Here is a 14,814-nt window from a genome sequence, read left to right on the forward strand (position 1 = left end):
CCTCGGCTGACCTCTGTGTGACCAGCATTGTTTTGGGTCCAGATTTATCTGGTAGCTGGGGCCTCTTGTCAGATCAGGTCTTTGGGAGCCCTTCAGACTGCAGGGTCAGGTAACCTGCTGGCCTGTCTGGAGAAAATCCCCCCTCTCAGTGGCTGTTGTCTCAACAGTGATTCAGCTCTTGATGAAACAGCAGCTGTAGCTGATGAGGGATCAGCTTTTAACTTATGATGTTCACCAAAAAAACAGCGAAGCATATTACAGAGAAATATGACAGTGGGAGGCTCGCCAAGCCACCAGGGACACAAAGCAAGTTCTTTGTGTTCTTAGGCGGGGGAAGAATTGGAAATGGTAACTCACTTTAAGTCCCTTGGGGTTGTGTTGGAACCTCAATTTAAAACAAAACACACATTCAAAAACTAACCAAAATACAAAAATTTGACTTACTTACTTAACTGAACGTCATAATCTTGATCTCTTTTGTTTGGCAGAAGGTAATATGCAGAGTTGGTTATTTAGAAATGAAGTTTTTTTGGTTGGCAAAATGTGTGGAAAAAGCATGAACAAAGAGACTGAAAGCTTTGTATCCAGACTCTTGAGTCCGATGAAATGTTTATATGTTGTACTGAACATATACCATGACTATCATCTTCATATTAATGTTTATACTGTCATATAAGCCCATGTGGGCTGGACACATGTGTGCATGACACTTAAATAAAAATATTCATTCATTCATTCATTCATACAAAATGTTAAACACATTTAGCCTCCACTGCATGATGCTCTCTTACAACGAGTGCCGCTGCACATCCTGGTCGATTGTTAGTGTTGCTGCTCTAAAACCATTTGAGCTGCTTTATGGAAACAGCCATCAACCTGTTTGACAAAAAGCCAAAGTCTTACCTATAGCCATCAGAGAAAGCATCATATTTGTTGGTTTTAAGAGTCATCACATGATATTCTCACGTTTTGTCTCTTTTAAATAGTCTTTAGATAAATTCTTAAAATGTGTTAGGAAAGAAAATCAAACATAGAGCTCATTCTGACCCTTTTTCACAGCGAAACTTCCTCTCACAAGAGTACATGTGAGAGTATGACGGGTACGGATGTTAGGCGTGTGTTGATTGGCCGCAGGAACTGTCAAATCATTGATAGCATAGCATAACGGTCCTTTGCTCACACAAAAAATAAAATTAACACCGATTGTAGAGCCATCTACAAACATCTACGCCTCAGAGCAGCGCACCCCGGACATTTGAAATAAAATACAGGTGTCAGTTGTAAATCACATGGGGTTCAAAATTGATGACAGTCCCGTTAGCGGTTAGCCGCTGTGGCTACCTGCTAGATAGCATTGTAGCGCCAGAAATGCTCAGTAAGTTCTTTATTGAATCACCCCTAACATGCCCCACTCCGAGGGGTGTGCTACACACAATGCACATTATCCCACCTAAGAAAAGACACACAAATACACAAACTGTAACTGGCTATAACAGTAAAACTCAAACATAGTAAAACTATAACACGTAACCAGGGCAACACAAACAAAGTTACAAGGAGCACATCCCATGATCCTTTGATTTAGCCTTCATGATCAAGTTAAGTTCATCATATTATTAAAGTACATCAGACCTTTCCTCACCTTTCTGTGACCATTAAATAGATTCCGTTATAGTTAAGGTATGAATAGTCATTAGGTAGGTTCTGACGGTGGCAGGTTATCCGATTGCATAAAACATGAGAAGAAACAGAAGCATGTTTCCAAATGCCTCCAAGCTCCAGACACTGAGCTGCTTTAGTGTTGTGAAGCAGAAGTAATAAGAAACCTCCCTCTTGTAGTTTGGTATCCTGAGGGTAAACCCAGGACTGCTTTGAAGTTCCACAGTTTAGCTTTCAACGTGGTTCAAACACTGATTTTGACCATTAGAATGACTCAGACTTACACCTCTGCCAGAGTGTTGATTATGGGTTTGACATCATGCTGCTGTTATGAATAAAGTCTACATAATGTTTTGATTTGCATTGAGGGTGCTGGTTTAAGAAAATTTCCTGCGGTTTCTTTACTTATGGTGAAGTTTAGAAATGATAAGAGGTTTTTCACGTTGTCTCTCAGACAGACTGAACAGACATATGAAAGATCCAAAGATTCTCTACACCAGTGATTCCCAACCTTTTATTTAAGGAACCCACATTTATTACAACTGCAAACCCCAGCGACCCACTCCCCACCACACCCTGTACAATTACAAAAAAAGTGGAAGTTTTCAGCTCTAATTTGTAATCAAGTAAATTTGCCTTGAAATGAAGAGGGCTGCGAGCCCCCATCAGCCCTGTAGGGGTCGGACCCCCCAGGATAGGAGTCACTGCTCTACACCGATCCTTTCCTCTCGCTGTAATCCATCTCTGTCCTCTGGTCTCTGTCTCTAGTCACGGTCACTGCTGCCGTCCAGGAGCCGGACCTCAGCCACGGCTGTGCCCAAGGCAGCTGCTACCCAGCGACTGGGGACCTGCTGGTGGGACGAGAGAAGAACCTGAAGGCCTCGTCCACGTGTGGAATGAGAAGAAAGGAGCCGTACTGCATCGTTAGTCATTTACAGGTGTGTGTGTGTGTGTGTGTGTGTGTGTGTGTGTGTGTGTGTGTGTGTGTGTGTGTGTGTGTGTGTGTGTGTGTGTGTGTGTGTGTGTGTGTGTGTGTGTGTGTGTGTGTGTTTTTAAAACACAGGTGTGACATTGCGTACAAAGTGTGCCAGGGTTTTTTTTTTACCGAACCCTGAAGTCTTTTACCTTTGACATTACATGCCAACCTTTTCACCTCCTGCTGCAGGATGAGAAGAAGTGTTTCGACTGTGACTCCAGGCGGCCTTACGACCCGGTCTACAACACCATCAATCACCGGATCGAGAATGTCATCACTACTTTCAAACCTCACCGGATGAAGTCCTGGTGGCAGTCTGAGAACGGTGAGGAGACTCTGCATCAAACACAATCACTCCATTTAAACAACTTCATGTCCACCTGAAAATAGATCTTTATTTATTAGCTTTCCTACATTCAGTGAAACAAGCAAACAGTAACTTTGAAAAACTTGACTTCAGCTGTATTGGATTCCATCTCATTTTCCAGCTGTGCCCAAGCAAGTTGACTATACTTAGCAAGTCACTGAAGTGTTGATTAACTTGTTAACTTGAAAACATGACAGCTGTTGTAGAGCTGATCTGTTCAACTCACTGACCATTTATAAAACCTCGCGTAGGATTCCAACTAAAAATGTACTTGTGCCCAAAAGCTGAAAATGGTGTGCGCCCCAAAAAATCTGGATCGGTAAAACCGTGCATACGCACATCTGCACGCACTTTCCTTCTATAGATCACCGGGAAGGTTGCGCCGTTCAGATCCCCAGTATTTATCTGTTTTTTAAATGTATAGATTAAATATTTGAACACGGACTTGTGAAACGCCTCAGTGGACTTTGTGTTGCATCCTCAGTCACTAGAGTTGGAGACGGAGGGGGACGAGGAGGTCGTCTGTCTCCAGCACCAGTGCGTCCCGAGCGCATGGCGGCGCAGCGCATCCACAGTGCACAGTGCTTTTTATGTGCTTACTCTGAATTTAGACTGATTGTTACCAGTGATGCCGGTAACGCGTTACTCTCATATGACCACTTTTTCCAGTAACGAGTAATCTAAAGTGTTACTATTTACAAACCAGTAAGCAGATTAAAGTTACTTCTCCAAGTCACTGTGCGTTACTGTTGTAGCGTTACTGTTGTAGCCTTACTGTTGTAGCATTACTGTTGTAGCGTTAACATTGTAGCGTTACTGTTGTTGCGTTAACATTGTAGCGTTACTATTGTAGCGTTACTGTTGTAGCGTTAACATTGTAGCGTTACTATTGTAGCGTTACTATTGTAGCTTTAACATTGTAGCGTTACTATTGTAGCGTTAACATTGTAGCGTTACTATTGTAATGTTACTATTGTAGCATTACTGTTGTACCGTTAACATTGTAGCGTTACTGTTGTAGCGTTACTGTTGTAGCGTTACTGTTGTAGCGTTACTGTTGTAGCGTTAACATTGTAGCGTTAACATTGTGGGGTTACTATTGTAGCGTTACTATTGTAGCGTTACTATTGTAGCGTTAACATTGTAGCGTTACTATTGTATCGTTACAATTGTAGCGTTACTGTTGTAGCGTTACTATTGTAGCGTTACTATTGTAGCGTTACTATTGTAGCGTTACTATTGTAGCGTCCCGCAGGACGATTATCTTGTCTGCAATGCTGATTTATTATTAAACAGAACCAGCCGCTCGTTCTCTCTCTTCCAAATGGACACAGACACAGACACAGGCAGGGCATGCAGTCTGACCTGACCCACCCCCTTCTCCACTCACAGCCAATCACAGACCAGCTCGTTCTAATGGTGCATTCAGGTGATACAAAAGAATTGGAACCAAGAAATGTCAACACTAAACCATAACAATGCAACAATAACACAACCGCAGAGATGTTGAATTCTTTTTGTAATTTTTTTCTTTTTCAATCAACCAATCAATCAATGAAAGACTTTATTTGTCCACGAGGGGGGGTCATTAAAAAGTCACATAGAGCAGATATATATAAATATTAATAATAATATATAAAAAGATAGAGACAAGAGACAGACTACAACTACATCACCGGGTAAATAAATACCAGTAATAATAAAAATCTGATAATGAAACCGTGAGTCAGATATAAATACAACAGAGAATGAAGGTCAAAGGTTAAAATATGTATCAGCAGGAGGCCAGGAAGTGATCAGCACAGTTTGGAAAAACCAGTTGTCCTTTTCATTTTGAGACAATGGGGCGATGTCGGCAGCTGTTGAAAGTAACTAAAATGTTACTTGTAATCCATTATTGAGACCCCTGTCATCGATTCAGGGCCGGACTGATTTATCCATCTTCTCCTTAAGGTGTTCAGTAAGACCCAGGTCCCAGTAGACCTGAGGCATGGAGGACAGGCTGGGATTATCAGGCAAGCCAGGGTCAAAAGCTGATTCACAACCTTTTTTGTTTGGTGGTACTAAGAGACAGGTGGCCTCACAGGTGGGACTCCAGGACCCGATGCTGCCAGTGGACCGATCGATGCGTCCCAGGATGAGGGGATGTGGGGATGATGTGGACACAAAGAAGGTCCTTTCCTCTGTGTGACCATCAGAGAAGGTTATTGTTACTGGGTTGGTCTGATGAGTGACCCGCCAGAGCAGCTGTCCATTAAGTGCTGTGGCCTGAAGCGGCTTTTCCAGTGGCTTCACTGATGTTTGACCATATCAAAATATATATACATATATTACTTTAAATATGCATATATACAGTTCTAAGTGTCTCCCTTTCCGTTTATATTATTTGATAAATTATTATCAGATAATCTCATCAAGCTACGCATTAACAGAGCCTGGGATTTTCTGCAGCGTTCCCTCCTGGCTTTGGCTGCAGCACCAGTGTTGCTTTTCATCGAGGTTGAGATGTTTGAATTCTTTATATTTTCCGAGAATGATTGCTCCTCTATTACAGAAGCTGCTCTGCAGGGTTTCTCCATGTGTGTTACTAGTCAGATGCTGCAAACTCTGCCCCTTTCATGTGAACGTGCGCTGATCCTGTTGAATTACCAAGTTGATAACCTGCTTAACACTTATCAGGATCCAGACTGTCTGGGTAAGATAACCAGATAACAGAGAGATATCCTGGGTATGTTTAGCCCGGTTCGTCATACAGGCCTGATGTATAGAGAGACGATCAGCACAGAGTGAGGCTCAGTCGAGAGAAAACAAGACTGAGCAGTTAAAAGTTGTATTTTTAAAAGGACATCAGCCTGTCCTTCAAAATCCCTGTTGAGACGGGTACATGATCAGTTGGACTGGTTTCAGCTCTTCTGAAGCTGTGGGTGCTTTAATGGAGAGCTACTGATGAGTGCTGTGCAGCCCTCCACCCAGAATAGAACGGAAACAGAAGGAGAAGGAGGAAGACGGGAAGTATAGCGTCTATTTTTACTCCTGCTCGCGTTTTCCATGGCATCTGTGTGGCATTTCTGTTCCACAAGCAGTGTGAACAGTGACCCTATGTGATATGGACAACAGGGGTTTGATTGTGTTCACTCCTGAAGTGGAAAGGCTGTTTCCTGGGATTACGTGTCTATATGCAGATATTCAAAAAACACAGAGAGTGTCTCTCTGCACACTGTAAAATGTAATAAGTTGAGCTTACTTAAACGAATCAAGGAAACCTGTTGCACTCAAAAAAGGTAAGTAAATGTCATAGTAAGGCTTAAGCTCAGTTTACTTGCTAAGTTTACTTAGACTCTAGCTGTGTTTACTATTTTGTGAACTGAAAAATAGCAGGTATACTAAACTTGAGCTTTCCAAGATCTTAGCAACTTAAATAAGCCAAGTTACTTCAACAGTTGCACTTAGTAGAATATAGTAAACCTTTTGACGAAAGGTAATAAAGGAAGCACAGCAAAGAATTTGTTTGCAGAGTCTGATTTCGTCCATCCATCTTCTTTCCCACTTATCCAGTTCAGGGTGGCGGGGCGCTGGACACATATAGACCGACAAACAACCACACTCTCACATTCACACCTCGGGGCAATTTAGCGCCACTAATTGACCTCACATCTTCTGGACTGTGGGAGGAAACCAGAGGAAACCACGCACACACAGTGAGAACATGCAAACTCCACACAGAAAGACGCCGGTCCGTACTGGAACCCACGGCCTTCTCGCTGTGAGGCGAGAGTGCTAACCTCCCATCAGAGTTTGGATTTGAATTTCTAACTCAGAATTGTTTTACCATCAAAATCAGACGTTGAATTTTCTCCTGTGCTGCTCTCCTGCACTGAAAAAAAAAAAATCTGTCATTTCCACAAACACAAAAATTAATTTAATTTGAGTTAATGTAATTGAATCATGTCACACATTTCCATCTATTCATATTAAGTTGATTGAATCCCATTTATTCATATTATCTGAACAACATGTATTAGAATGAACCATTTAACAACAAGAAACTCAATATGCTCGTGTTAATCAAACATTTTTCTGATATGTAAAATGAAAAACTGCATAGTTGATTTTTTGGAGTGTGTGCACAGCAGACCTCTGTGCTCACTTGAAAACTACAGTTTACTGAGATCAGAGGTGTCCAACCTCGGTCCTCCAGGGCCCCTGTCCTGCAGGGTTTAGCTCCTCCCAGTTGCAACACACCTGAATGCAATGAAAGGCTCGTTATTGGGCTTTTTCACAACCTTGGTGATGACATCATCATTAGATTCAGGTAAGCTGAAGCAGGGAGAACTAAATCATGTAGGACAGGGGCCCTCGAGGACCAGGGTTGGAGACCCCTGCCTTAGATGAATCTAGTTTTACTCCTTTGAGTAAAAATGACTACATGCTCACAGTTCATGAGTCAAATGAACAGTGATAAATAAGTAAAGTGCACTAATGTGATTTAAGCAAGCACAGGTACAGTATTACCGTTAAGCGTGTACTGAAGCAGCTGCACACATTGTGTGAGCGTAATAACAGATATTTTATACAGATACGTACAACTCACTTCTTCCCTCACTCCGAGGACAAAAAAACACACACACAAAATATTGCACATAACTTTCTATAGCAAACAGAGAACACAACATGATATTGTCTCGTGATGAAACTTAGGATCCACCAGAGAGAATCAGCACCAATCAACTGTTCAGACTGGCACCTGAAGTACTGATGAATGGGAGGAAATATAAACAGGCACCTTCTTACATAACGCAGCAATGTTTCAGTGTTAATTAATTGTTTTAAACCAGAATGTTTAAATGATTAAAATGCCTTTTTTTGTCAATCTACCTGTTGTAGTGTGATCAGCAGAGACCAGTGGAGCTGCAGTGACGTTGTTGACACTGCAGTGAATACCAGTGCCGTTATGAGATTGTTTTATACAGTCAGTCTTCACTGTTGCAGCCGGCTGCTCATAGAGAAGAATAGAATTTCTGCTGCTCCAAATACAGATACTTATGATAAAAATGAGTTTGTATCATATGTTTACTTCACTCTGATGGGAATGAAGTATTGATTGTACACTCCAAAAAATCAACTATGCAGTTTTTAGTTTACATATCAGAAATATGTTTGATTAACACGAGCATATTGAGTTTCTTGTTGTTAAATGGTTCATTCTAATACATGTTGTTCAGATAATATGAATAAATGGGATTCAATCTACTTAATATGAATAGATGGAAATGTGTGACATGATTCAATTACATTAACTCAACAAATTATTTTTGTGTTTGCGGAAATGACTGAGAATTATTTTTTTCAGTGTGTGTTGAGGACATTTTATTAAAGAATTATTGATGCCGGAAGTCTTTTCCAACTTCACCGATGTTAATTTTTTGAAGTCTAGTTCCACACACAGATTACACTTCACTGTGCTGTTCTTGTCCTTTTTCTGTGACGGACTGGAGATAACGGGACTATGTCCATCGCACAAATGTGGAATCAGTGTCCGTAGTCTTATCAAATTCCAGCAGCTGAGCATTATTTTGTGTCCTGCAATGTTTTCTTGACAGAACCAAAACCTATTCAGGGTAAAACTCGTATGACACGTTACTTAGATTGTAACAAGTATAATATTACCAAAATTATATTAGTAATGTGTTATATTGCTGTGTTACAGCAAATAGTGAAACGTTACTATATCTGTGTTACTTTTGTAATGCGTTGCTCCAAACACTGTTGATATTCTGTTAAACTGTGGTTCTGTCCAATCAGGGACGAGTGAGTCATTTGCAGCTCATCCAATCAGTGACCATCCCTGCAGTCAGCAGCTTCCGGCCTTTTGTGTTGCATCTCTGAATTTTGGAGTGTTTTCTGCAAATCTTCTCGAGTTTCTCGTCAATTTTTATCGTTTGTTGTAGTGTGTTGCACTTCCAGGCCACTAGAGACTCGGGACGGTCCTCTTGGTACAAGCAGAATCTAAACCGAGATCCGGAGCGAAGGTAGTCCTCAGAATGGAGTGGCCCTCTGCTTACTCAGGAAGTGTGTGGGCTTTGCCGACATGCGAGCTCCGTCCTCTCCTGCCAGGACTGACTGTGTTTTCCTGTCGGGGGATCCGTTCCTCCAGCCAAGAGCAGGCTTGCTACTTCACTTACTGCAACTCAGTTACTCTGCAGCCTCCAGCTGACACAAGTTGATGATGTGGATGGAAAATAGTGCAAGTGGTTGTTAAATTGTCAACGTTAACTAGCAAACAGTCAGTAGATGCATATTTGAGGTTTTTGTGCGAATGTAACATTTCTCCTCGTTCTTCTTTCCGCTTCTCCAGGAAAGTCAGATGTCTTCATCCAGCTGGATCTGGAGGCAGAGTTTCATTATACCCACCTGATTATGACGTTCAAGGTAAGATTACAGACATGACTACATGCTCCAACTCATTTTGGTGGAGGTGCCAGTAACGATATCAACAGAGCTGGAGACTGAAGTGACACGACTTGGACTCGAGTGCCACTGGAGTCACATATTTGATGAACTTGTTAAAAGCTTCTTATTTAAAAGTTTAACACAGACCAATTCATTTTCGTTGGAAGTACTCTGAAAAACCAATATGAGTAAAGTACTTCTCCAGGGATTATACCTGTTGTAATATCTTTTGATTACAAAGACTATAAAGAGGCAAACTAAATTTGTACAGTGACTAACTGACTGTGGGGAGGGGGAACTTAGGCCACGTTTACACGTACCCAGGTATTTATAAAAACGGTGCTATTTCTCTGGGTTTAGGTCGCACATGTACACTAAACGCAGCCACGACTCACCAACAACAATGATTCCTGAAAACCCCGGCCACAGTGGAGGTTTAGAAAAACTCTGTGTCTCCATTCGCATGTCAAGGGAAGTAGGTGGGGATTTTAGGTCACAAGTCGTGATATCGTGTTTTTTTCCAGTATTCTGATTGACTATCATGGCTTCATGCTTGTCGATACACTGCCCCCTACAGGTCTGGCTGCTCATTGTAGCTCTGAACGGGTTAATGTTAATGACGTTTATTTTGTAAACGTTGAGGGGGAAACATCAGTTTTTGTAAAAACGTGTAAACGTGGCCCCAGACTCCAGCGGGGATCAGGCAGAACCCGACAGTATTGACATGGCCGTCTGTTTGACTGTAAAAGCATTATGCTTCCTTAGAAAAGAAATTCCCTTGTGGTTCCACTTAATAGTGTTCAAGAGGTGATGTTTCAATATCGGTTCAAATTCCACACATTCTTATGAGACGGTATTGAATGACTTGTTTCGGACTTGAATTTCAAAGTGAAGGACTTGGAACTTGACTGTCTTGATTGTGACTTCGAATTTACTGTCTTGACTCGAGGCTTGTCTCGAATTGATGGACTTGAATGTAAAGAATTAAGACTTATTTTTGACTTGGAAAACAACTGTGGTTATCAGTAATATGACTGCATGAAAACCTTTAAATAGCAATTTAAGAACACTCCAAATGTTTTACTTTGTTTTAATAGAAAGAAGAAAGATTACTTTTTGAAAATGTTTAAAAAAAACTTCATAACATTTGGCAAAACGTAAAGGATATTTTTGCGATGTCTCCTGGTGCAACAAGTGAAATGTCATAAAAACAAGTTGAGTGTTTGTTCTTCTTTGCAGCCTCAATGCTGATGGTGCTTCACAAGTAATAACTTATGTACCATATGTTTGACACTCCTGAATATCCCTTAAACAGACGTTTACACTCTCTGTTTGCAGACTTTCCGTCCAGCAGCTATGCTGATTGAACGCTCTGCAGATTTTGGCCGTACGTGGAACACCTATCGTTATTTCTCCCACGACTGTGCCGCTGCCTTTCCTGGGGTCTCCCAGGGTCCTCTGAGGAACATCAACGATGTGATCTGTGAATCTCGATATTCTGACATTGAGCCTTCGACCGAGGGAGAGGTGAGCTCCTGAACACCACGTGTCAAATTAGTGACGCACTTCTTTTGTTCTGAAGCACAATTTGCTTTAAATTGTTAAGGCTCACAATGAAGTCTTGCTTCTTTCTTAAGAACTGTATGGAATAATGGATTCTACTTTCATGTCTTTCTTCTGTCACCGTCTTGGCTCATACTACTTTAAAGCAGCAGTATGTTGCTTCTCTTTGGGGCGCCAGAGAACATCAGAGGTACTGGGTGGAGGATAATACAATGAAGGATTTCATTAAAACACACATATTTAGGACTGAGTTTGTTGTGGATGTTAAATACAAAATTAAATGAGAAAACAAGCTTTATTGCGAGCCTCACGGTGATGTCAGTACTTTGAGAGAGGGGGCTCAGACTCCCACACTTCAACTGCAACGCTGCTGCCTGGTTTTTCCAGGGATGTCGAGGCTGTGGTCGCGTTTCTTGCCAGCAGTACTAAAAAGAGAGAAACCAGAGATAAATTACAGGGAAAGGAAAGGAGGGGTGTAGAGAATCGTTCTCCAACTGAGCATCTCATGAGCCGGCTGATAAACCCGCTGTTATCAATGCTGCTCAGTCAGATAGGAAGTCTGAGCACATGAACCAGGCTTTTCTACAGCTGCTGTTTGTCCTTGTTATGTTGTACTAATGTCAGTCGGTGCTCCAGAGTGACTCAAGACACCACCTTGTGGTGAATTGTGGTATCACTAAGCTGTGTGTTTCTAGATTGTTCTTGTAAGCTCCAACCAAAACAATCACATATTGCATCTTTAAAAACAGAAAAGCACAAAGTGGACCCTGATCCAAGCTCAAACTCTTAATAAATCACTGCTTTCTGAATATGTTGCTATATTTCAAATAACAAGTGGATATTAAATGATGCTTGTGTGTATTTTCTGACCTAGGTCATCTACAGAGTGCTGGATCCAGCCATCAGGATTAACGATCCGTACAGCCCAAACATCCAAAGTAAGTTTCTTCTTTTCTTTTTTTTTTTACTTAGTTTTTTAATTTTATTTTCATTTTTCAACAATCACAAACAGTGATGAATGAAAATACAGAGGGGCACCTCCAGTATGAGAGGCTTTTAAATTACTCTATTTCGTTCTTGGTGTCACGTTCCCTGTAGGCGTTCCATTTCTTCCAGGTATTGTCAAATGTTTGTCCCTTGAATTTTAAATAATGAGTTATTTTTTCCATTGAGTCAATATTCTTGATGATCTCGTATCATTGCTCCATAACCAAAGTAGGTTTCACTCCCATTTCTAGCGGCAGATTGATATTTAGGCCCCGTCCACACGACAACACCGTCTCATGTAACTGCATCGTTTTTGGCCAGTCATCCACATGGCGCAGAGTTTTAGGAGCATGAAAATGGATTCGGTTTCACAACGGGTTCCAGAGTGAAGAAATCTGAAACGTTGATGTGTGGACGAGCAATTCACACGGTGATGCATTGCCCTACCTCTCTGAGCTGCTCCACCCCTACACCCCTGCTCGGTGCCTCCGGTCAGCTGATCAGCTTCTTCTGGAGGTACCGAGGTCCAAACGAAAGCTCAGAGGGGACAGGGCCTTTTCTGTTGCAGCCCCTCTGTTGTGGAATGAGCTACCACTGCCCGTCAGACAATCCCCCTTAATGTCCACTTTTAAAACCAATCTTAAAACCCACTTTTATTCCTTGGCTTTTAACCATGTTTGAGACTCTGTCCCTGGTTTTATTGTTGCCAATCTATTGTTTGTTTATTGTATTTCACTGTTTTTACTCTTTACTCTTTACTGTACTTTTTTATTTTACTCTTTTATTGGAAAGCACTTTGGCCTCAGCCACAACTGTTTTAAAGTGCTGTATAAATAAAGCTGACTTGACTTGACTTAAAGAGGGTAGTGTAAATATAAGATATAAACACTATATTTGAAAAGACAGTTACTTAAAACTAGTGAAATTATCTGTCCATGCACCAAGTACATTTTACTTATTAAGAAATCTTGAAATCCAGATTCCAGATTATACTGTAATATCACTCCACTGCCTCCTGTAGGACTGGCATATGTACTACACGTTTTCATAGTGTCGTCTGGACTCAGATGTTTCCTCCACCAGTGTCGTGTGGACGGGAAACTTTTTGAGAACGGCGGCGACAAAAAAAGATAATTTGGGCTCGTGTGGACTGGAACTAAACTACAGTCATGCAAAACATGATGCAAAAAACATATTTCCTTGTCCATGAGTCTTACTTGTGGGTGTTATTGTTTGAGTTTGTGGTTTTATCAGTTGGACAGGAGCTTTAGGACCTCATCTTAGGCTGGATGAAAGCGTCTTTGCCAGTTCCAGTTCTTGCAGATTTTGAGTTTTGAGTTTTTTTAGCTCAGTTTTAGACGTGTGCAGCCCGTTGGTCTCAACATGGGGCATGATCATTTATTGATCAAGTTGGACACTTTTTAATCCACTGACTCCTGTTGTGAAGTCACTGAGAAAAGGTTTGATTGTGAGTTTATCACAGAGTCGTGTGTTGACGTACTGTTGGTTACAGCGATTCTGAGAAGTTTCTTTCTAGTTACTTGAAGCACAAACTGCTTGGGTCCTTATTTGCAGAGAAATTTATACATGAGGTAAGGTTATAATAATAAATGTTTCATTAATACATCATTCAAGTTACCCGTATAATAATAATGAAAACTGCAATGATATACCCCAAATTATTCATTTGTAAAGTTACCTCCCTGCAAACTCCGAGGTGCAGTTTATGTCACTAGAAAGACGCAGTGATAATATTATTTACTCACTGATGTCACATGGAGAGTTGTGTTGTGAGCTCATACAGTCTCTTCGCTGTGCTGGAAGGAGAAAGAATATGCTAAACGTCTCTCGGGAGTCTCGATGTTAAAAGCAGGATACATTTCAGAACTGACAAGCACGTTTTTAGAGCTTTCAAAACTTCCGAATTCAAACAGCTACAACAAATTTTCATCAGGTCTGTTTTCGTGTTGTTCAGATCAGAATCCACTGCTCTCAGTTTAGCCAAGTCAAAAGTAGACTGTCCATATGAAAGTAGTGATGAAGAAAAGTAAAAGCTTGATTTGATCTGGGAAGGTGTAACGACTTTAGATAAAACACCAAACTGCTCCAGTTGTTTGATTTCATTTTACAGCTGTAATACTGGTGTGTTTCATTTATCTCCAAGTTACAAATTAGTACCTCCATACAGTGTCACTTCCTTGCAAAGAACAGGTCCAAATTTAAATCTGTTCAGTACTTGTTCAGTACTTGTTCAGTACTTGAAATGAAATTTCCAAGACAACCGATCAAGTATTATTTTTTGCATCTCGAGAAACGTACGATGTGAGGGAAAGGAAAAGGGAACGAGGTATGGAAGGAAGGTACGAAGGCCCTCAGCATTACCTCACTAGAGATAAAGGTATATAACGACCTATCGTAACGTCTCGAGGTGTTCGTGTTTTCGGTTCTTGTAGTTTTTGCAGCTGGATCATCCTTTTAGGCTGAGGTGAGGCGAGGTCATCGGTGGGGAGGGAAGTGAGAAGGGACTGTAAAGATGTTTGAAGAGGAAGAGTACATCGATTCTTTCTCTGAAAGTCACTTTGGTTTTACACACTGTACATATAATTATGACAGAATTGGGTACCTTAAGATTAAGAGGTCATAAGGTTATTCGTGATTGAGGGGCGGCCTGCTCGAGGCCACTCCAATCCGTCGCTGAGGAGTCGGGCCTTGTGGTGGGCGTCTGTTGAACTTTAACTTACTGAGATTTGATGCCGTTTCACTTTTGGTCATTTAATAATTAAGTTTTAGTTGCCATTTAAATGCAAGATTT

At 41.2% G+C, this 14,814-nt stretch overlaps 1 protein-coding gene across 1 annotated transcript in view; it reads left to right on the plus strand.

Annotated features, from left to right (window-relative positions):
• lamb2 (laminin, beta 2 (laminin S)) overlaps nucleotides 1–14,814 on the plus strand; it is an 81,692-nt gene that overhangs the window by 36,528 nt on the left and 30,350 nt on the right. Inside the window, exons 3-7 of the mRNA XM_080469521.1 lie at nucleotides 2,428–2,597; nucleotides 2,825–2,960; nucleotides 9,358–9,431; nucleotides 10,791–10,979; nucleotides 11,890–11,953. Coding sequence (XP_080325647.1) covers nucleotides 2,428–2,597; nucleotides 2,825–2,960; nucleotides 9,358–9,431; nucleotides 10,791–10,979; nucleotides 11,890–11,953 — 633 coding nt within the window. The remainder of the gene's footprint in view (nucleotides 1–2,427; nucleotides 2,598–2,824; nucleotides 2,961–9,357; nucleotides 9,432–10,790; nucleotides 10,980–11,889; nucleotides 11,954–14,814) is intronic.

The sequence above is a fragment of the Lipophrys pholis genome, assembly GCF_963383615.2.
Source record: "Lipophrys pholis genome assembly, chromosome: 8".
NCBI lineage: Eukaryota > Metazoa > Chordata > Actinopteri > Blenniiformes > Blenniidae > Lipophrys > Lipophrys pholis.